This window comes from Salvelinus alpinus, chromosome 1 (assembly GCF_045679555.1).
Source record: "Salvelinus alpinus chromosome 1, SLU_Salpinus.1, whole genome shotgun sequence".
Classification (NCBI taxonomy): Eukaryota; Metazoa; Chordata; class Actinopteri; order Salmoniformes; family Salmonidae; genus Salvelinus; species Salvelinus alpinus.
This window is the reverse complement of record NC_092086.1, coordinates 110686444-110709109: the sequence shown is the minus strand read 5'-3', so window position 1 is coordinate 110709109 and position 22666 is coordinate 110686444. Positions and strand designations below refer to the sequence as shown.

The following is a 22666-nucleotide window of genomic DNA, read 5'->3' as shown; positions in this document are numbered from 1 at the left end:
CTTTTAATATCAGCTGATGTAAGAAGGGCTATATAAATCAATTTGATTTGAAACAAACTCCAGTGCGAGCACCTCTATGCTATTTATAGCTAATTTCTTCCACAAATCCTGTTAATTAGGTTAGGCCTAGAGCACGACAATACTAAGAATCCTGAAACAGGGCTTCCAAAATACCCTCAAGAGGTCCCTCAGATTGTGTGTATAATTAACTTGATATGCTGAACTGTGTGAAACAGCTCCCTCTGGAGGTAAGGGAGTTCACCCACATAGCCTTAATATTGGGGAAAGGTGTTCACGTCAGACTACAGTAGTGTTCTGGGGTCGTCTCCAGCTGGTCATCATCCTCCCTCTAACTGGGTTTTACACAACACTATTCACATTGCTCAGTAGTGTAAACAGCAAACAGGAAACACTTTCTCGGCTCAGATTCATCAACAATCAAAACATTTTTAAATAACTCAAGATTGTTGTTGTTTAAAAACCACAGGACACAAGAAGGAAACACCAGAGGATTAGATAATAAATTACAGACAAACAGACTTCCTGATCAATTGATAAGTCAAACATTATTGCCCCCAGGGGTTACCTTTTTAATGGTTTTAGTCTGGACTAAGGCAAGCTCTCTGTTCTCATCCGCAACGTAGAGCGACAGCTTGACATAGGGATCACTGCAGAGAGAGAAGGGAAAAAAGAAGAGACTATTATTAAGACAGTTGATGATGAGATCTTCATGCTCAAGTTAATGACAGCAAAGGGCTACTGTCTCAAGACAGTGTGCTGCAGGGGTGACGCCTGGGCCTGTGGCCAGGGGTGACGCCTGGGCCTGTGGCCAGTACTGTAGCTCTATGTATTGAATGTGAGGCCTTACAGTAACTTTAAGGTTTTTGAGCCGATTGTGCTTCTACAAGCATTCATCAAAGAGGGTGTGTGTGTGTAAGAGAGAGAGAGAGCGACAGAGCAGTGGCCATTAAGACTCCCGTCTGTAGTAGCGATACAGTACAGACACAGGGGCCAAGGAGCCTCTCAGTCTGCAACACAGTATTTTCATTGTTTAGTCAAGAAGGATCAGGCTTTGACATAAACACACAATTAGACTCAGCAGCAGGGAGACTTTAATTAGTAATTGAGGGCTGGAGAGCAGCCATGATCTTGTTGTTGCTCTCCCTTGGGAGTCTTCCTCCCCTCGAGGCAGAGGAGGAGACTGTCTGGGGCACCAGGCAAGCTCTTCTGAAGGAGCAGGGTAATAGCCTAGCTATAGATGATCTCTAAAAACGAAACGACAGAGATTTCTGCTCAGTTATTAGCAACTATAATAAAACAAGCCTGATATATATATATTTTTTAAAGCACAAAATGCACACACACACACACTTCTATTTTAAGCCTCAGTGTTTGTCAATAAAACAATAGAGGCTAATTCAGCTGGGTGTAGTCCAATGTCATGAATGTACACGTGTAAGCAGTTTCGCTGCCTCTGTGGTATCTGTTACCAAGTTAGAATTTCAGGTTTGTGAAACTGACTGCCTGTTGTTTTGTTGAGTGATTGAAGCTGGCAGTACAGGACTACTGACCAGGCAGGCTCCTGTCGTCACAGTGATTTAGCTGAGTCAGGAGTAGTAAGGACAGACAGTATAGTGGCTTTGAGCCTGTGTGGCCTGGTACACTGTCTGAACAGTATTTACATGAGTCTTTATAACACATTTGGTTCATATTTTGTTATTTGTAATGACAGAACAATGGGAATATAGAGCAGGTTAGCATGTCTTGGGGGTATGATATAAAATACTAACCTACCCTGTTATTGTAATGGTGAGAGGTTAGCATGTCTTGGGGTATGATATAAAATACTAACCTACCCTGTTATTGTAATGGTGAGAGGTTAGCATGTCTTGGGGGTATGATATAAAATGATATCCCACTTTACACTGTGAGCTGGAGGCAGTATGCATTTTGAAAACATACTTAATTGTTTGAACCCTGAATACTTTACTTTATGAGGCATGTCTTACCTTGCTTGAAAATCTGACTATAAAATAATTGCCTCCATGTTTTTTATGAAGACTTAATTGGCAGTGTGTGAGTGTCAAGTTTGGGGAAGCATACAACTTATCTTACTAGGGATGCACAATATAAAAATCGGTGAATATATCGGAATCGGATGATATTAGTTAAAAATGTCAACATCGGTATCGGCCCGACATCTAGTTGGGTGCAAAACCGATGTCAAAGTTGCTGTGCATATCTATATAACGTAATGATGCCATGGAAAATGTTGCGCTACACATGCAACACAGCATTCCTAACCTAGCCCACAATGTCTGCTGTGTGGATCGAGCAGTCAACAAGTTGAGCAGTCATTTGAAAGCGAGACAACTCAGGGGTGAAATCCATTAACGCCAAGATAATGAAATTCATTGCCCTTGACAATCAACCGTTCTCTGTCGTGGGTGATGTTGGCTTTCGCCGACTGGTCGAGCACCGGTACACACTACCAAGTGCGCTATTTTTCAGATGTTGCCCTACTGGAGTTACACAGTAATAGCGTCACTGCTATTAGCTTCACGACAAAATATGGAACGCCGTTTGGGTCTTTGCGTGTCAAAAAAGATACACGTCAAATAACACTATTTGACGCGGTAAATAAGCTTTTAATTTGACACGTCAAATAACACAATTCTATTATAGAATGTTGTGTGTTCTGAATTTGCGCGTCCAAGCCAAGCACCACCACTACTATCAGTAGCACTGTCAAACCTGTTAGCTTCATCTGGCTAGTGATGCTCGACAGGACCGGGTTATGTGTTGTGATGCTAGGATTAGGCACAATAGTGGAATTTGCGGGTTGCCTTCAAAATAAATGTATAATATTGACAGTTATGCAAATGAATACAAATAGTCTAATTATGCTATACTTTCTATTTTGAAGGCTAACCGCAAAGTCCACTGTTGTGGCTAATCCTTATTATGGCTAGCTTCACATAGATAGGTCCGACCACCATTAATCAAATAAGAAATGTCTTATAAATTAGGGTTCATTTAGACGACACCTAGCTATATAGTTAACGAGCTAACTGTAGCTACTGAAACAGATTGTCGCTTTGCTATGTTTTTGGGGAAGAACATTTTTTTGCATCCATGAGCTAGCTAGCTTTTTTTTTTTTTATGTATTTTTTTGGCCAGCACTGTAGGTTCCTGTACTTTTTTGTACAGCTTTGACAGTGCTACTGTACCTTTTTACAGATGAACGTGGTACCTTCAGGCGTTTGGAAATTTCTCCCAAGGATGAACCAGACTTGCGAAGGTCTACAATTTTTTTCTGAGGTCTTGGCTGATTTCTTTTGATTTTCCCATGATGTCAAGCAGAGGCACTGAGTGTGAAGGTAGGCCTTGAAATACATCCACAGGTACACCTCCAATTGACTCAAATGGTGTCAATTAGCCTATCAGAAGCTTCTAAAGCCATGACATCATTTTCTGGAATTTTCCAAGTTGTTTAAAGGCACAGTCAACTTAGTGTATGTAAACTTCTGACCCACTGGAATTGTGATACAGTAAATTATAAATTAAATAATCTGTCTGAAAATAATTGTTGGAAAAATTACTTCTGTCATGCACAAAGTAGATGTCCTAACCGACTTGCCAAAACTATAGTTTGTTAACAAGAAATTTGTGGACTGGTTGAAAAATGTGTAAGTGTATGTAAACTTCCGACTTCAACTGTACACACACAATGGATGGGGAAACCCTGTTGTGTGGGATCCACTCCACAGTTGTCCTGTGTGGCCCAGTTGGTATAGCATGGAGCTTGCAACAACAGGGGTGTGGGTTCGTTCCCACAGTAGACAAGTACGAAAATGTATGCACTCACTACTGTAAGTCGCTCTGGATAAGAGCATCTGCTAAACGCCAAAAATGTAAATTACTCTCCTAGTGAGGGAAGTTAGCTAGTTATTGCTTTTTCATGGGCTTTGACTTATTCTAATCGAGCCTATTGTTGGAGTTGATGTTCAATATCATGTAAATAGGTCAACTCCAGGTTTAGGCCGCGAAAAGTAAAGATGGCGCCGAAGAACAAGGCTAACGTTTTACATTCTCCCAACCAATTGTGCAATTTTGTTATTTTTTAACTTATTGTGTACATAATGTTGCTGCTACCATCTCTTATGACCGAAAATAACTTCATGATATCAGAAAAGCGATTACCCACCGCAGACTAGAATAAACTTTTTCCTTTAACGAGAAGGATATCCTGCTTTCACTGGAACAGGCCCAGATCCACGCCTTTTGCGTGAAGAAGACGCCGGAAAAGGGGACGCAGATCGGGGATCCTTCTGAGAATCCGTAGGCGAGTGAATAAACTCCCAATGCCTTCCATTCTTCTTGCTAACGTGCAATCGTTAGAAAATAAAACTGATGACCTACCATTAAGATTATCCTACCAACGTGACATTAAAAACTGTAACATCTTATGTTTCACCGAAATGTGGCTGAACGAAGAAACGGACAATATAGAGCTGGCAGGGATTTCCATGCACCGGCAGAGCAGACGCCACCTCTGGTAAAACGAGGGGTTGGGGTGTGTGTCTATTTGTCAATAACAGCTGGTGCACGATGTCTAATATTAAAGAAGTCTTGAGGTATTGCTCACCTTGAGGTAGAGTACCTTATGATTAAGCTGTCGACCAGACTATCTACCAAGAGAGATCTCATCTATATTATTCGTAGCTGTCTATTTACCACCACAGAATGAAGCTGGCACTAAGACCGCTCTCAACCAACTAAGGCCATAAGCAAAGAAGAAGAAGAAAATGCTCACCCAGATGCGGCGCTCCTAGTGGCAGGGGACTTAAATGCAGGCAAACAAATCAGTTTTACCAGATTTTTACCTGCATGTCACATGTGCAAACAAGGGGGGGGGAAATCCTATACCACCTTTACTCCACACACAGAGATGCATACAAAGCTCTCCATTTGGCAAATCTGACCATAATTCTATCCTCCTGATTCCTGCTTACAAGTGAAAACTAAAGCAGGAAGTACCAGTGACTCGGTCAATACGGAAGTGGGTAGATGACACGGATGCTACACTATAGGACTGTTTTGCTAGCACAGACTGGAATATGTTCCGGGATTCATCCAATGACATTGAGGAATACACCACCTCAGTCATCTGCTTCATCAACGAGTGCATCGATGAAGTCGTCCCCACAGTGACTGTACGTACATATCCCAACCAGAAGCCATGGATTACAGGCAACATCCGCATCGAGCTAAAGGCTAGAGCTGCCGCTTTCAAGGAGCGGGAGACTAATCCGGACACTTATAAGAAATCCCGCTATGCCCTCAGACGAACCATCAAACAAGCAATCTTAAACCTGTATTGACGCTTTGAATCCTACTACACCGGCTCTGACGCTCATCGGATGTGGCAGGGCTTGAAAACTATTACGGACTACAAAAGGGACACCCAGACGCAAGCTGCCCAGAGCCTACCAGATGAGCTAAATGCCTTTTATGCTCGCTTCGAGGCAAGCAACACTGAAGCATGCAGGAGAGCACCAGCTGTTCTGGATGACTGTGTGATAACGCTCTCGGTAGCTGATGTGAACAAAACCTTTAAACAGGTCAACATTCACAAAGCCGCTGGACCAGACGGATTACCAGGACGTGTACTCAAAGCATGCGCAGACCAACTGGCTAGTATCTTCACTGACATTTTCAACCTCTCCATGACCGAGTCTGTAATACCTACATGTTTCAAGCAGCCCACCATAGTCCCTGTGCCCAAGGAAGCGAAGGTAACCTGCCTAAATGATTACAGCCCGTGGCACTCACGTCTGTAGCCATGAAGTGCTTTGAAAGGCTGGTCATGGCTCACATAAACAGCATCCTCCCGGACACCGTAGACCCACTCCAATTCAAATACCGCCCCAACAGATCCACAGATGACGCAATCTCAATCGCACTCCACACCGCCCTTTTTCACCTGGACAAATGTAACACCTATGTGAGAATGCTGTTCATAGACTACAGCTCAGCGTTCAACACCATAGTGCCCACGAAGCTCATCACTAAGCTAATGACTCTGGGACTAAACACCTCCCTCTGCAACTGGATCCTAGACTTCCTGACGGGCCGACCCCAGGTGTTAAGAGTAGGCAACAACACGTCTGCCACGCTGATCCTTGACACTGGGGCCCCTCAGGGGTGTGTACTTAGTCCCCTCTTGTATTCCCTGTTCACCCATGACTGCGTGGCCAAACATGACTCCAACACCATCATTAAGTTTGCAGACGACACAACAGTGCTAGGCCTGATCACCGACAACGATGAGACGGCCTATAGGGAGGAGGTCAGAGAACTGGCAGTGTTGTGCCAGGACAACAACCTCGCCCTCAATGTGCGCAATACAAAGGAGCTGATCGTGGACTACAGGAAAAGGCGGGCCGAACAGGCCCCCATTAACATCAACGGGGCTGTGGTGATCGGGTCGAGAGTTTCTTGGTGTCCACATCACCAACGAACTATCATGGTCCAAACATACCAAGACAGTCGTGAAAACCTTTTCCCCCCTCAGGAGACTGAAAAGATTTGGCATGGGTCTCCAGATCCTCAAAAGGTTCTACAGCTACACCATCGAGAGCATCGTGACCGGTTGCATCACCGCCTGGTATGGCAACTGCTCGGCATGGCGCTACTGAGTGTAGTGCGAACGGCCCAGTACATCACTGGGGCCAAGCTTCCTGCCATCCAGGACCTATAGAATAGGTGGTGTCAGAGGAAAGCCCATAAAAGAGACTCCAGTCACCCAAGTCATAGACTGTTCTCTCTGCTACCGCACGGCAAGCGGTACTGGAGCGCCAAGTCTAGGTCCAAAAGACTCCTTGACAGCTTCTACCCCCCCCCCCCCCCAAGCAATAAGACTGCTGAACAACTAATCAAAATGGCCACCTGGACTATTTACATTGACACCCCCCCCCCCTTTGTTTTTACACTGATGCTACTCGCTGTTTATTATCTATGCATAGCCACTTTACAAATTACCTCGATTAACCTATACCCCCGCACATTGACTCGGTACCGGTACCCCCTGTATATAACCTCATTATTGTAATGTAATTTTCTTGTAATACTTTTTGATTTTTATATTTTTTTTTACTTTAGTTTATTTAGTAAATATTTCTTGAACTGCATTGTTGGTTAAGGGCTTGTAAGCATTTCACAGTAAGGTTGTACTCGGCACATGTGACAAATAAAATGCGATTTGATTTTCACTTGATATAGGCCTGTAGCAGAGCCTGGGGAGAGGGGATGTATGTAGGTCTGTAGCAGAGCCTGGGGAGAGGGGCTGTATGTAGGCCTGTAGCAGAGCCTGGGGACAGGGGCTGTATGTAGGTCTGTAGCAGAGCCTGGGGACAGGGGCTGTATGTAGGTCTGTAGCAGAGTCTGGGGAGAGGGGCTGTATGTAGGCCTGTAGCAGAGTCTGGGGAGAGGGGCTGTATGTAGGCCTGTAGCAGAGTCTGGGGAGAGGGGCTGTATGTAGGTCTGTAGCAGAGTCTGGGGAGAGGGGCTGTATGTAGGTCTGTAGCAGAGTCTGGGGAGAGGGGCTGTATGTAGGTCTGTAGCAGAGCCTGAGGAGAGGGGCTGTATGTAGGCCTGTAGCAGAGCCTGGGGAGAGGGGCTGTATGTAGATCTGTAGCAGAACCTGGGGAGAGGGCTGTATGTAGGTCTGTAGCAGAGCCTGGGGAGAGGGGCTGTATGTAGGTCTGTAGCAGAGCCTGGGGAGAGGGGCTGTATGTAGGCCTGTAGCAGAGCCTGGGGAGAGGGGCTGTATGTAGGTCTGTAGCAGAACCTGGGGAGAGGGGCTGTATGTAGATCTGTAGCAGAGTCTGGGGAGAGGGGCTGTATGTAGGCCTGTAGCAGAGCCTGGGGAGAGGGGCTGTATGTAGGCCTGTAGCAGAGCCTGGGGAGAGGGCTGTATGTAGGCCTGTAGCAGAGCCTGGGGAGAGGGGCTGTATGTAGGTCTGTAGCAGAGTCTGGGGAGAGGGGCTGTATGTAGGCCTGTAGCAGAGTCTGGGGAGAGGGGCTGTATGTAGGTCTGTAGCAGAGCCTGGGGAGAGGGGCTGTATGTAGGCCTGTAGCAGAGCCTGGGGAGAGGGGCTGTATGTAGGCCTGTAGCAAAGCCTGGGGAGAGGGGCTGTATGTAGGCCTGTAGCAGAACCTGGGGAGAGGGCCTGTATGTAGGTCTGTAGCAGAGCCTGGGGAGAGGGCTGTATGTAGGTCTGTAGCAGAACCTGGGGAGAGGGCTGTATGTAGGTCTGTAGCAGAACCTGGGGAGAGGGGCTGTATGTAGGCCTGTAGCAGAACCTGGGGAGAGGGCTATATGTAGGTCTGTAGCAGAACCTGGGGAGTGGCCACTGCCACACACCAGAGCTAAAGAGGGTCGCTGGATCGAATCCCCGAGCTGACAATCTGTCGTTCTGCCCCTGAACAAGGCAGTTAACCCACTGTTCCCCGGTAGGCCATCATTGTAAATAAGAATTTGTTCATAACTGACTTGCCTAGTTAAATAAAAAATGTAAATACTGAACAAATATAAAAACACATCTACCCCTCCAACTACAGCCATTATAGAACCGTGGCTCTTCGTGAATGACTCTGCATATCAACGCATGTAATCCACCAACAAATGAACAAGCAGAGTTACCTGTGCGTCCCAGATGGAACCCTATTCCCTATATAGTGCACTACTTTTGACCAGAGCCCTATTGTGGTGCACGAATAGGGAGCCATTTGGGACACAACTCACTAGAAGGCCTTGCTGCACTCCACGGAACACAAACAATAGAGTAGAGTAGAAAATGTTTAACTAAAAAGGGAGTGTGCGCTTCAGAAAGCTAATGAGTGATTGTGTTGTTTTCTTTTGCACTGGTCAGGAGGGCATTGGAATTCATTAGAAACAACACACAGATCTTACGCAATGGAGCATGAAGCAACAGATATGCAGGTTGGTTATCTATCCGTGTGTCTTCACAGGATGGTTAGGCTATATTATCACTATTATACAGTGAGAACTGCTTTTAAGCAACCCCTTTGATCCCTGCCTGCATTTTGTACACAAAAAAAAAAATAGGCCCTCTGTTTAAATTAACCTTTTAAATCTTGTCAGCATAAAAGCACATTTAAATTGTTAAGCTTTTATTTTTAACATTTTCAAAAAGGGGAGGGGGACAAAGCTTTCGCACAACTTCTCAAAAGAAAACCTTGGTAGAAATCCATGGGTAAAACAGATATGACAATACTTCATTTTCTCTTAACTAATGGATCTGGGTCATGTGACTTGGAAGTAATCAGTTTAGTAATCATTGTGAACGTTTGGCTCAAAGTTTACTAGTCTAGGTTTGGCTCAAGGTTTACTAGTCTAGTTTTGGCTCAAGGTTTACTAGTCTAGGTTTGGCTCAAGGTTTACTAGTCTAGGTTTGGCTCAAGGTTTACCAGTCTAGGTTTGGCTCAAGGTTTACCAGTCTAGGTTTGGCTCAAGGTTTACCAGTCTAGGTTTGGCTCAAGGTTTACCAGTCTAGGTTTGGCTCAAGGTTTACTAGTCTAGGTCTGGCTCAAGGTTTACTAGTCTAGGTTTGGCTCAAGGTTTACTAGTCTAGGTTTGGCTCAAGGTTTACTAGTCTAGGTTTGGCTCAAGGTTTACTAGTCTAGGTTTGCGCAATGTCTTTGGAATGTTCTAGAGAATTCAAAAAGGGCAGCAGTGGTAGCCAAACACACAGAAACACAGCCTAGCTCATGCTCACCTAGCTCCGATAATGTCTTTCTTTGCCAGATCAATGCCTGCCACAACCTTGACACGGAGAACTCTGGTTTCATTCTGCAAAAGAAAAAACAAACATTTTAAAATAAAAACATATTTTATCACACAACAGTCGAAATGCTTTGAATAGATAACATTGTTGGCAGCCTCAGTCTGCCTTGGCCAATAGGCCTGCTTCTAAAACAAAGAGTCGTGTTAGATAACTGTAGCTGTGCCTGTATTTTTCATCCTATAGCTTGTTATCCATTTGCTTTTTTCTTTATGGTGAGTAAACATGTCATCAGCGCTTTTATTTCCCTGACTGATCAAAACTCATTTTTCTCCATGCTGTCTCGTCTCTCTTGCAGCAGATATATAGAGAGCAATATGTTTGGAACATCGAATCGCAATACATATTCACCTAGTGTACAAAACATTAGGAACACCTTCCTAAGATTGAGTTGCAACCCCTTTAGCCCTGAGAACTGCCTCAATGTGTCAGGGCATGGACTATACAAGGTGTCGAAAGTGTTCCACAGGGATGCTGGCCCATATTGACTCCAATGCATCTGACAGTTGTGTCAAGTTGGCTGGATATCCTTTGGGTGGTGGACCATTCTAGATACACACGGGAAATCGTTGAGCGTGAAAAAGCAGCATTGCAGTTCTACCATACCCCATTCAAAGGCACTTAAATCTGTTGTCCTGCCCATTCACTCTGAATGGCACACATACACAATCCATGTCTCAAGGCTTAAAAATCATTCTTTAACCTGTCTCCTCCCCTTCATCTACACTGATTGAAGTGGATTTAACAAGTGGAGGGATCATAGCTTTCACCTGATCTATGTTATGTAAAGAGCAGGTGTCCTTAATGTTTTGTACACAGTGTAAAATCGTGAGAATCGCAATACATATCGTATCAGCACCTAAGTATTGTGATAATATCGTATCGTGAGGTCCATGGCCATTCCTAGCCCTACTTGCTCTTCACTCTCACTGAAGACTGACTGGGATTTTCATGAATTTATATAGCCCATTAGTCTACCCTTTGACCTACAAACATATAGTATCAGTCAAAAGTTTGGACACACCTACTCATTCAAGGGTTTCTTTATTTTTTACATTGTAAAATAGTGAAGTCATCAAAACTATGAAATAACACATATGGAATCATGTAGTAACCAAAAGTGTTAAAATCAAAATATATTTGAGATGAGATTCTTCAAAGTAGCCATCCTTTGCCTTGATGACAGTTTTGCACCCTCTTGGCATTCTCTCAACCAGCTTCACCTGGAATGCTTTTCCAACAGTCTTGAATACCTAGGATAGGATAAAGTAATCCTTCTAACCCCCCCCCCCCCCCTTAAAAGAGTTAGATGCACTATTGTAAAGTGGTTGTTCCACTGGATATCATAAGGTGAATGCACCAATTTGTAAGTCGCTCTGGATAAGAGCTAAATGACTTAAATGTAAATGTTGAAGGAGTTCCCTACTCCGAACGTGCTCTACCCCTATTCAACTGACAGGTTAGTATTTTATCCCACTGTGTGTAAGCAGAGCGAGTGCTCCAATCAGCCGAGCCAACCGTGCCAGTCACAAACAACGCAGTCTTGGAACAAAGGCATAAGAGCTGCCAACCAGGTCAACAGTACCTGTAGTAAGGTGTGGTACAGTAAACTACTTTGAGCAACCTTTCCCACGTACCTTCATCCATGTGTGTCGTCTATCTAAAGTTGCCTTACCGGTGAAGAATACATGACACAGTCCCTGTCCAATCTAGGCCTCTCTCCTCCTCATAATAGGGGTAGGTAGTGTTACAACTAGCTTTCAAACTGAACATGATAGAGTGTCTTGGTCAAATTCTTGCCTATGAGTCTTAATTCAAAGTTTATTCGTGGAGTAAACAGTTTTGCAAATGTTATCGCAGGTGCAGCGAAATTCTTATGTTTCTAGCTACAACAGAGCAGCAATATCTAACATTACAATAACAATACACACGTCATCCAAAAGTTTATAAAATAATTAAGACATATCAGAATGAGCAGTATCAAACCGAAATATCTGAGTCCGGGAAAAAAATTATACACTGAGTATACAAAATATTAAGAACACCTGCTCTTTCCATGATAGACTGACCAAGTGAATCCAGATGAAAGCTATGATCCCTTATTGATGTCACCTGTTAAATCCACTTCAACCAGTGTAGATGAAGAGGAGACGACAGGTTAAAATAAGGATTTTTAAGCGTTGAGACATGGATTGTGTATGTGTCATTCAGAGGGGTAAATGGGCAAGACAAAAATATTTAAAGTGCCTTTGAACAGGGTAATGGTAGTAGGTGCCAGGCGCAGGGGTTTGTGTTAAGAACTGCAACGCTGCTGGGTTTTTCACGCGCAACAGTTTCATGTGTATCAAGAATGGTCCACCACCCAAAGGTCATCCAGCCAAGTTGACACAACTGTGTGAAACCCCGGAGTCAACATGGGCCAGCATCTCTGTGGAATACCTGACACCTTGTAGAGTCCATGATCCAACCAATTGAGGCTGTTCTGAGGGCAAAAGATGAAACAAGATTGTAATCACGAAACTGGGGAGAAAAAGGGGGTACATTTTTGTTTTATATTTATCTCAAATCAAACTTTATTTGTCACATGAGCCAAATACAACAAGTGTAAACTTCACCATGAAATGCTTACTTACAAGCCCTTAACCAATAGTGCAGTTCAAGAAGAAGGAAATATTTACCAAGTAGACTAAAATAATAATAATAAAAACACAATAAGAATAACAGAACAGAGCAAACTGGCTCTAACCAGAATAGAAAGAGTGGGAGGCCCCGGTGCACAACTGAGCAAGAGGACAAGTACATTAGTGTCTAGTTTGAAAAACATACGACTCACAAGTCCTCAACTGGCAGCTTCATTAAATAGTACCCGCAAAACCCCAGTCTCAATGTCAACAGTACGCCCATATATATCATTTAAAAAAATTAAGTATACAGGCCTCCCGAGTGGCGCAGCGGTCTAAGGCACTGCATCGTCACTACAGATCCTGGTTTGTGTCGCAGCCGGCCGCGACCGGGATGCACATTAGACGGCGCACAATTGGCCCAGTGTCGTCTGTGTTAGGGGAGGGTTTGGCCGGCCTGCTTGTCCTTGTCTCATCGCGCTCTAGCGACTTGTGTGGCGGACCGGGCGCAATGCACACTGACACAATCGCCAAGTGTTTCCACCGACACATTGGTGCGGCTTGCTTCCGGGTTAAGCGAGCATTGTGTCAAGAAGTTCACTGGTGAAAGACTGATAGTAGGTTCACTGGTGAAAGACTGATAGTAGGTTCACTGGTGAAAGACTGGCCGCGGCTTCTTTAAAGCATTACTTAAATAACTGTTGTTGGCTTCCAGAGGGAATTTTAGGAATTTTCCAAGTACAGAAGCTATGCCATCTCCCGGGACTCTGACAGGATGCTCTCTAAGAATACCTTTGAGGAAGGCATGTGAAATCTGCAGACTACTTCAGTTGTAAGACAGACTCCCTCTACAATCCCGAAACAGAGAAAACGTGTTTATGATGAAAAATTGGTAGCAGGGTAGCCTATCTTCACCCCATATTTGATACTGATTAATGACATTCAATTGAATAAGAAGTCATTGTTCAACTTGGGATTCTTAAAAGTGATTTTTTTTGGTGGATTAAGAAGTTAGGTAATAGCTAGGTTTCCATCCAATTGGCGACAGATTTTCATATGAATATTCAAACATCTGCATAAAAACAATACGCCCATATTGCCACCTGAGTAGTTTCAATCAAATTGACTCTTTGCAGAAAAAAAGGCTGTGCGTGATGACATAGCGCACATAAAAACACCTTTTGCAGCTCAATTCCCATGCACAGAAATTAATAAAAATATTTCGGTACATGGGAGTTAAAATGGTTTCCATTTTCAACACTACTGATGATTCTTTCACACACAAAAAAAGTGCGTTATATATTGAGTGTGCCCACTGGTATTGTCACGTGCGCTCTAGCCAACAGCGATATCTGTGCGCTGTTGGCTAGAGCGCAAGTATAACCTATATGAGATTATAATGGACCATAAAAAACAAGATTATTTTTTAACTTGTCTGCCGTCACCCAAACATCGATTATCATGTCAACAGAATAAGACCCTCGGTATCTAATGGAAAGAATCACCGTGCACTTTCACCAACCTGTGAAGTTCATCACAACTTATTTCATCTGTAGCCTAATATACAGCATGCTTTCCCCACGAGTCGGAGTGAGGATCACACACACACACCACATAAATGGAGTGACTCCAAGTTTACTTCCATTTGGATGCTACATCAGTATTTGCGCATCAAAGCGTTTCCACCGCCTTTTCTCACATTTTACGACAGAAATCACACCGTGTGGAACAAACATTACCCGTCTGCATTTATAACCTTTTACCATAACGTTCCGTTTCCATCACAGCTGTCGTGATTATTTTTATACGGTATGTATGACTTTACTCGGATAAAAACTGTGGATGGAAATGTGATTAGTGATAATTGAAAGTGTCACCATGATTACACAGTGAATAACAATAAGGAGTAAAAATAACATGGCTATATACAGGACGCAGAAAATAACATGGCTATATACAGGACGTAGAAAATAACATGGCTATATACAGGACGTAGAAAATAACATGGGGCTATATACAGGACGCAGAAAATAACATGGCGCAGCAGTCTAAGGCACTGCATCTCAGTGCAAGAGGCTTCACTACAGTCCCTGGTTCGAATCCAGGCTGCATCACATCCGGCAGCGTCGTCCTGGTTAGGGTTTGGCCAGGGTAGGCCGTCATTATAAATAATAATTTGTTCTTAACTGACTTGCCTAGTTAAATTAAAAAAAGGTACAATCTTTTTTTTTAAATGAAATATACAGGAAGTAGAAAATAGCATGTCTATATACAGGAAGTAGAAAATAACATGACTATATACAGGAAGTACCAGTACTGAGTCTACGTGCTGGGGTACGAGGTAATAAAATGGCTATATACAGGGAGAAGCAGTGCTGAATCTGTGTGTTGGCTTACGAGCTAATAACATGGCTATATACAGGGAGTACATGTACCAAGTCAATGTGCTGGGGTACGAGGTAATAACATGGCTATATACAGGGAGTACATGTACCAAGTCGATGTGCTGGGGTACGAGGTAATAACATGGCTATATACAGGGAGTACATGTACCAAGTCGATGTGCTGGGGTACGAGGTAATAACATGGCTATATACAGGGAGTACATGTACCAAGTCGGTGTGCTGGGGTACGAGGTAATAACATGGCTATATACAGGGAGTACATGTACCAAGTCAATGTGCTGGGGTACGAGGTAATAACATGGCTATATACAGGGAGTACATGTACCAAGTCGATGTGCTGGGGTACAAGGTAATAACATGGCTATATACAGGGAGTACATGTACCAAGTCGATGTGCTGGGGTACGAGGTAATAACATGGCTATATACAGGGAGTACATGTACCAAGTCGATGTGCTGGGGTACAAGGTAATAACATGGCTATATACAGGGAGTACATGTACCAAGTCGATGTGCTGGGGTACGAGGTAATAACATGGCTATATACAGGGAGTACATGTACCAAGTCAATGTGCTGGGGTACGAGGTAATAACATGGCTATATACAGGGAGTACATGTACCAAGTCGATGTGCTGGGGTACAAGGTAATAACATGGCTATATACAGGGAGTACATGTACCAAGTCGATGTGCTGGGGTACGAGGTAATAACATGGCTATATACAGGGAGTACATGTACCAAGTCGATGTGCTGGGGTACGAGGTAATAACATGGCTATATACAGGGAGTACATGTACCAAGTCGATGTGCTGGGGTACGAGGTAATAACATGGTTATATACAGGGAGTACATGTACCAAGTCGATGTGCTGGGGTACGAGGTAATAACATGGCTATATACAGGGAGTACATGTACCAAGTCAATGTGCTGGGGTACGAGGTAATAACATGGCTATATACAGGGAGTACATGTACCAAGTCGATGTGCTGGGGTACAAGGTAATAACATGGCTATATACAGGGAGTACATGTACCAAGTCGATGTGCTGGGGTACGAGGTAATAACATGGCTATATACAGGGAGCACATGTACCCCAGCACATCGACTTGGTACGAGGTAATTGAGGTAGCTACACACACATACATACACAAAAGTACGTGGGCACCCTTCAAATTAGTGGATTCGGCTATTTCAGCCACACTCGTTGCTGACAGGTGTATAAAATCGAGCACACAGCCATGCAATCTCCATAGACAAACTTTGTTAGTAGAATGGCCTTACTGAAGAGCTCAGTCACTTTCAATGTGGCACCATCATAGGATGCCACCTTTCCAACAAGTCAGCTTGTTAAATTTCTGCCCTGCTAGAGCTGCTCCAGTCAACTGTAAATGCTGTTATTTAGAAGTGGAAATGTCTAGGAGCAACAACGGCTCAGCTGCGAAGTGGTAGGCAACACAAACTCACAGAACGGGACCGCCAAGTGCTGAAGCACATAACAATTGTCTGTCCTCAGTTGCAACACTCACTACACAGTTCCAAACTGCCTCTGGAAGCAACGTTAGCACAAGATCTGTTCGTTGGGAGCTTCATGAAATGGGTTTCCATGGCTAAGCAGCCACACACAAGTCTAAGATCACCATGTGCAGGAAAGGGCCTTCCTAAGCGTTGTCTGGAGAGGTGTAAGAAAGCTACCTGCCCGAATGCATAGTGCCAGCTGTAAAGTTTGGTGGAGGAGGAATAATGGTCTGGGGCTGTTTTTCATGGTTCGGGCTAGGCCCCACACTTCCAGTGAAGGGAAATCTTAATGCTACAGCATACAATGACATTCTAGACGATTCTGTGCTTCCAACTTTGTGGCAACCGTTTCCTGATTCAGCATGACAATGCCCCCGTGCACAAAGTGAGGCCCATACAGAAATGGTTTGTCGAGATCGGTGTGGAAGAACTTGACTGGCCTGCACAGAGCCCTGACCTCAACCCCATCAAACACCTTTGGAATGAATTGGAACGCCGACTGCGAGCCAGACCTAATTGCATAAAATCATTGCCCGACCTCACTAATGCTCGAAGCTGAATGGAAGCAAGTCCCAGCAGCATGTTTCAACATCTAGTGGAAAGCTTTCCCAGAAGAGTGGATGCTGTTACAGCAGCAAAGGGTGGGCACAAACTCCATATTAATGCTCATGATTTTATAATGAGATGTTTGACAGGCAGGTGTCCACATACTTTTTGTCATGTAGTGTACAGTGAAGTCGGGAAGTATTCAGACACCTATTTTTTTTTGCCACATTTTGTTACGTTACTGCCTTATTCTAAAATGTTTGTCCTCATCAATCTACACACAATACCCCATAATGACAAAACGAAAAAAGGTTTGTAGTCCGGATAGCCATTTGATTAGCTATTTAGCAGTCTTATGGCTTGGGGGTAGAAGCTGTTCAGGGTCCTGTTGGTTCCAGACTTCGTGCACTGGTACCACTTGCCTGGTAGTACCAGAGAGAACAGTCTATGACTTGGGTGGCTGAAGTCTGACATTCTTTGGGGCCTTCCTCTGACACCGCCAGCTATAGAGGTCCTGGATGGCAGTGAGCTCGGCCCCAGTGATGTACTGGGCCGTAATCGCCACCCTCTGTAGCGCCTTGTTGTCGGGTGCCTTTCAGTTGCTGTACCAAGCGGTGATGCAGCCAGTCAAGATGCTCTCGATGGTGCAGCTGTATAACTTTTTGAGGATCTGAGGGTCCATGCCACATCTTTTCAGCCTCCTGAGGAAGAGGCGTTGTCATGCCCCACAGTGTGTGGGGACCATGTTAATTCCTTAGGTTGTCGACCCGCTGCACTACAGCCCCATCGATGGGGGTGTGTCTGCCCCTCTATTTCCTGTAGTCCATGATCAACTCCTTTGCCTTGCTGACGTTGATCAGGTTGTTAGGTTATTATTGGAGTAGTGTCAGAGCTGGAGGGCTTCTCTCTCTATTCTAGGAGTACCTAATGCCCCAGGACAGGAACTATCTCTGTTGTTGTAAGAGTTCGGCCTAGTCAACACTGTGTCCTGGCCCAATTTTCAACCTCACCTTTCAAAATGACCAGCCTGGTTTAATACAATCATTCATTGCATTAGCTATGTCAACCATTAGACTGCCTCAAGTTGTCGTTCAACATTAATGTTCTCATTCTCTATTAACTTACCTGGTTAGTTGTTGTTGTTTTTTACTACAGGTAAATGTAACTTAATTTGATAAACAAATAGGCCTAATTGCACAACTGTGTTTCTAGTCCGCCCGAATCCTTTTCTGTAACGATTCTGGAAGTGAAAAAACAAAATCACCCCCCAGCTCTGTAGCATGAGTCTCTTCAGAAAGGAAGGAAGGAAGGAAGGGAGCCACCCCAGCCAACCTGCCTGCCACCCCAGCCAGCCTGCCTACCACCCCAGACAGCCTGCCTGCCTGCCACCCCAGACAGCCAGCCACCCCAGCCAGCCTGCCTGCCTGCCACCCCAGACAGCCAGCCACCCCAGCCAGCCTGCCTGCCTACCACCCCAGACAGCCAGCCTACCACCCCAGACAGCCAGCCACCCCAGCCAGCCTGCCTGCCTACCACCCCAGACAGCCAGCCTGCCACCCCATCCAGCCAGCCAGCCTGCCACCCAGCCAGCCAGCCAGCCACCCCACCCAGCCAGCCAGCCAGCCTGCCACCCCACCCAGCCAGCCAGCCAGCCTGCCACCCCACCTGCATGCCTGCCTGCCACCCCACCTGCATGCCTGCCTGCCTACCACCCCAGACAGCCAGCCTGCCTGCCAGCCTGCCTGCCTGCCTACCACCCCAGACAGCCTGCCTGCCTGCCACCCCAGACAGCCAGCCACCCCAGCCAGCCTGCCTGCCTGCCACCCCAGACAGCCAGCCACCCCAGCCAGCCTGCCTGCCTACCACCCCAGACAGCCAGCCTACCACCCCAGACAGCCAGCCACCCCAGCCAGCCTGCCTGCCTACCACCCCAGACAGCCAGCCTGCCACCCCATCCAGCCAGCCAGCCTGCCACCCAGCCAGCCAGCCAGCCACCCCACCCAGCCAGCCAGCCAGCCTGCCACCCCACCCAGCCAGCCAGCCACCCCACCTGCATGCCTGCCTGCCACCCCACCCAGCCAGCCTGCCTGCCACCCCACCCAGCCAGCCTGCCTGCCACCCCACCCAGCCAGCCAGCCTGCCTGCCACCCCACCCAGCCAGCCTGCCACCCCAGCCAGCCTGCCTAGCCAGCAGTCTCCCATACACTTTGCTGTCTCAGTTTTTTTTAGTTTTTTTAAACTACAATGCAAGTTGTGATGCCTAACGGCTAAACAAAATCAATGACACTGTCTGTGAGCTAATGTTTACACCATCATATACATAATAGCTGAAAACAAACCATGTCACTAATTATGATAAGTGCTAGCAATGGGTGGGGGTGGGAATGGGAATGTGGGGTACAATAAGCTTGTAACAGCCCAGGCGGCTTACCCAGCTGTTCCAAGTAGCCCTATGTGAGGAATGAATAATTATGCCCACCTTTTCCTGAAGACTGTCATGACTCCGAATACTTAAGAGTCTCCCTTGTACCAGGATTCTGAATTCTGACACAGTCAGTCACACCACTTACTGTTTCGATGCGCACAAATAATGAATTCCATTATTAGCAGCAACTGCGACCTATATCCTTATTGTGCATAGAATATTATTAATGAGATGCCTATAAGCCCTAAACACTAAACTTTCATGCATATTGAGAAAGTATTCGCCCCCAACATTGACATTGCTTACACAGGGAAAGGCAGTGAAGGAACCCACTCGTCCTCTGCTCTTCATCTCTAAAGGAATGTTACGAGAATAGTAGGCAGATTGAAACAAAGCGTTGCTGTTTTTAGCGGTTTAAAACTGGGTCGTCCCAAAAGTGCTGCCTCTGGAAACCATTTACTGCAGAGGTGTTTTAATTACAGTATGAGGCCAGAAAATTTTAACTACATCCTCAATGTTTAATTGGTGTCCAACTTCATGGGAGTGTAATGTGGAAATCAAGGGCATGTAGCCTAGGTTACACACACAAGAAGTGTTAAGTTACTGCCATTGGAATCTACTTGTGAGTAAAATCACTTGTTAAACAAATAATGGTCAACATAATGTCCTTTATAATGGTCATTGAAGACAGTCAGATTCAGCCCTTGATCACGACTCAATTCCATTACATCACACATAAGAGTCATTGGACGAAGGCGTATTCTGTACAGAGCTTTGTTAAGAGCTCGGTCTAAACATTAACACGCATCGTTTGCGGTACGGTTTTGGAAGCATAAGGACCGTATCTTTCATATGAGCGAGAAATAATAACAAACATGTTAAAGTGATACACACATTTATAGGGTTAGAGCTCAGATGTTTTTTTTAAATTGGATTTCAAATTAGAAGTTAACGTTACACTGATTGACAGACACTGTAGCTAACAGTAGTGATTGTCACTAACGTAAGTTAGGTAACGTTAACTAGCTTGTAGTAAAAATGCCATAACTAACTAGCTAATGTTTATCTTCGCCAAATTGTGTTTAACTGTCGGCTGCAACTTAAAACCATGTACAGTGACTGTACATGTTTCTGTAGGAAAAACGTGCGATTGAGTAAGAAAGCGTAACGTTTGCACAGTGCAGGGCTACTCAAATTGTTTTTTTCTAACTAACGTTAACGCTAGTTCATCTTATCCAGCTAACGTTACGTACATACCTCAAATTGGAATAAGTATTGTCGAGGAAACTAGCTAGCTAGCTATCATAACAGCTGACAACTGGCCTCCACTAGCTACTAAAGATGGCTAACATTCCTGTTGGAGCGGAACGACACATTGTAACGTTAGCTAGCTAGCTTGGACATCGTTAGTTCGCCATACAGATATCTTACTAAAACACTACACATCGAGATATGAGATATTCACTTACTTCATCTTCGGAGAGGCCATGTATGGGTTCAAAATTCGTAGCCATATAGCCTGAGGAGCTAACACAAAAACACACAGCTAGCTGGCTAGCCTGAACAATAGCAAAGTGTCCCCTCCTCAATGAATGTGTGGGTTCCTCTGTTGATAGATCGAATCCTTCATTGGCACAAGCAAATAATGCCGGTTTTTTTTGTAATCCTCTCCAGTGTGATGTTATGTTCGGTCAAAAATAATAAATCTGGAAAGGGGGCACTAACATTACAGTATTTAGGTTTTGGCTGAGAATTCAGAGACTCCAGTTGCTTCTTCCAGTTCAACTCAAAGCTAATATCCTTCGGTTTTGTCCAAAAACGTTGGTGACAGCTGACTTCGAGTGAGTAAAGACAAATTAAGCCAACCACGCGGGTTATAGAACTACTGAAAAAGCAAACTGGCCAATAAAAAAAGGTGCTAGGGCGTCTTAAAACTGTCTTATTGTTTCAGGTTGTGCAGGTTCCTGAAACGTTGCTTTGCCAGACTGAGCAGTTTTGCTTGTCATATAGCGCCACCTTGAGGTTAGACTTTGGCGCATACCAGGTAGCTAGGCATTCACTATATGTGGATGCAGAAGACAGATTTTCTTTTGTGTCTGGTTTGGGCTACTGTAGCTATATCTGCATCATCAACAAACTATTGAAATGTAGGACTAGCGACAGAGGGGTGCTGTTGGTCACTGATCGCAGGTACCATCCACAGCTGTTGTGCTCTTGAGCAAGACACTTAACGCCTGACACTTTCTCCAGGGATGCTGTGCGTGCGTGTGTGTAAGGCAGAGGATGCATTTCTGGTTCTAAGAAAATTGATAATACAATATAGTTTAGCTTTTCCATTTGATTCTATTTCTTTTGTATTTTCCAATAAACTGTATGGCTCAAACTAATCCATTATATTAAAAACGGTATCCTATCTAAGAAATTATTATGTTTATAGTAATCCTATGGCCATTTTCTCTCCAAGGTCAAGCAGTATAGTATGTATTTGCAGACAAGGCAGGTTTTATTCTGACTTTAAATGCTGATTTGAACATTAAGATTAGAGCTAGATTTGTGTTGATAAAACTGTCATTTACATTTGTTTGAGACCTTTTTTCATAAAGTGGTCATTTAATCTCAATTTGCCACTATCACTGTAATACCACTAGATGTCCTCAAAGCATCACAGCCCCTGCTGTCTCAGCAACTCACACATAGCACTGAAGACACGGACACAACAGTCATTGCAAGAGAGCATTAGGAACTGTACATATCATGTGTATGTAAACTACCATTGTTTCAGTGAGTAAATAAGCTGGCAGGATGGCAACTGCACCGTTCATAACCTCTGAATGACTAGCCATCCACGTGAATGCACCTTAATACTGGGTGAACTCACACAACACACTAATCTGCTTCACTCTCACACACCTCAAGGCGAAACCGCTCATAATTTAGTAGTTACCCATCTGTAGTCTGCATATCCAGATGAGCTAGATCGGCCTTGGGAAAACCCATTTGTATGTGTAGGTTGTTTAATATTTACTGTACCCATCATTTGCAAAGGAATATAACATGACACACAATGAGTCTTTTAAATCAATCTGTGGACCAGATGGGGCTATTATATAATGTTATTGCTTCTAAGTAGAGGTTGGATCGGGAGGGGTAAAGAGATTTCCCAGATCTCCCCAAACAACCAAATGCCATCTGACAGGAAATGTACTGTATGATTTTATGAGCTGCTCGTTTAGTTTATGGTGTGTATTCTCTTCTCTCCTACCATGATACCTTTAAGAGCTGCCA

General features: G+C 44.6%; 1 protein-coding gene across 6 annotated transcripts in view; it reads right to left on the bottom strand.

The window, feature by feature from the left end:
- The window catches only part of nedd4l (NEDD4 like E3 ubiquitin protein ligase), a 107404-nt gene extending 86029 nt beyond the window's left edge, over positions 1-21375 (bottom strand). For 4 of the 6 annotated variants that reach the window (XM_071341268.1, XM_071341279.1, XM_071341287.1 and 1 more), the window contains exons 1-3: positions 20851-21375; positions 9804-9877; positions 587-668 (exon numbers count right to left, since the gene is read on the bottom strand). In XM_071341268.1, the coding sequence (XP_071197369.1) occupies positions 587-668; positions 9804-9877; positions 20851-20895 (201 nt within the window). In that variant the 5' untranslated portion in view covers positions 20896-21375. The remainder of the gene's footprint in view (positions 1-586; positions 669-9803; positions 9878-20850) is intronic. The other 2 variants (XM_071341294.1, XM_071341328.1) reach the window with 1 other exon arrangement.
- Between the last annotated feature and the right edge of the window lie 1291 nt (positions 21376-22666).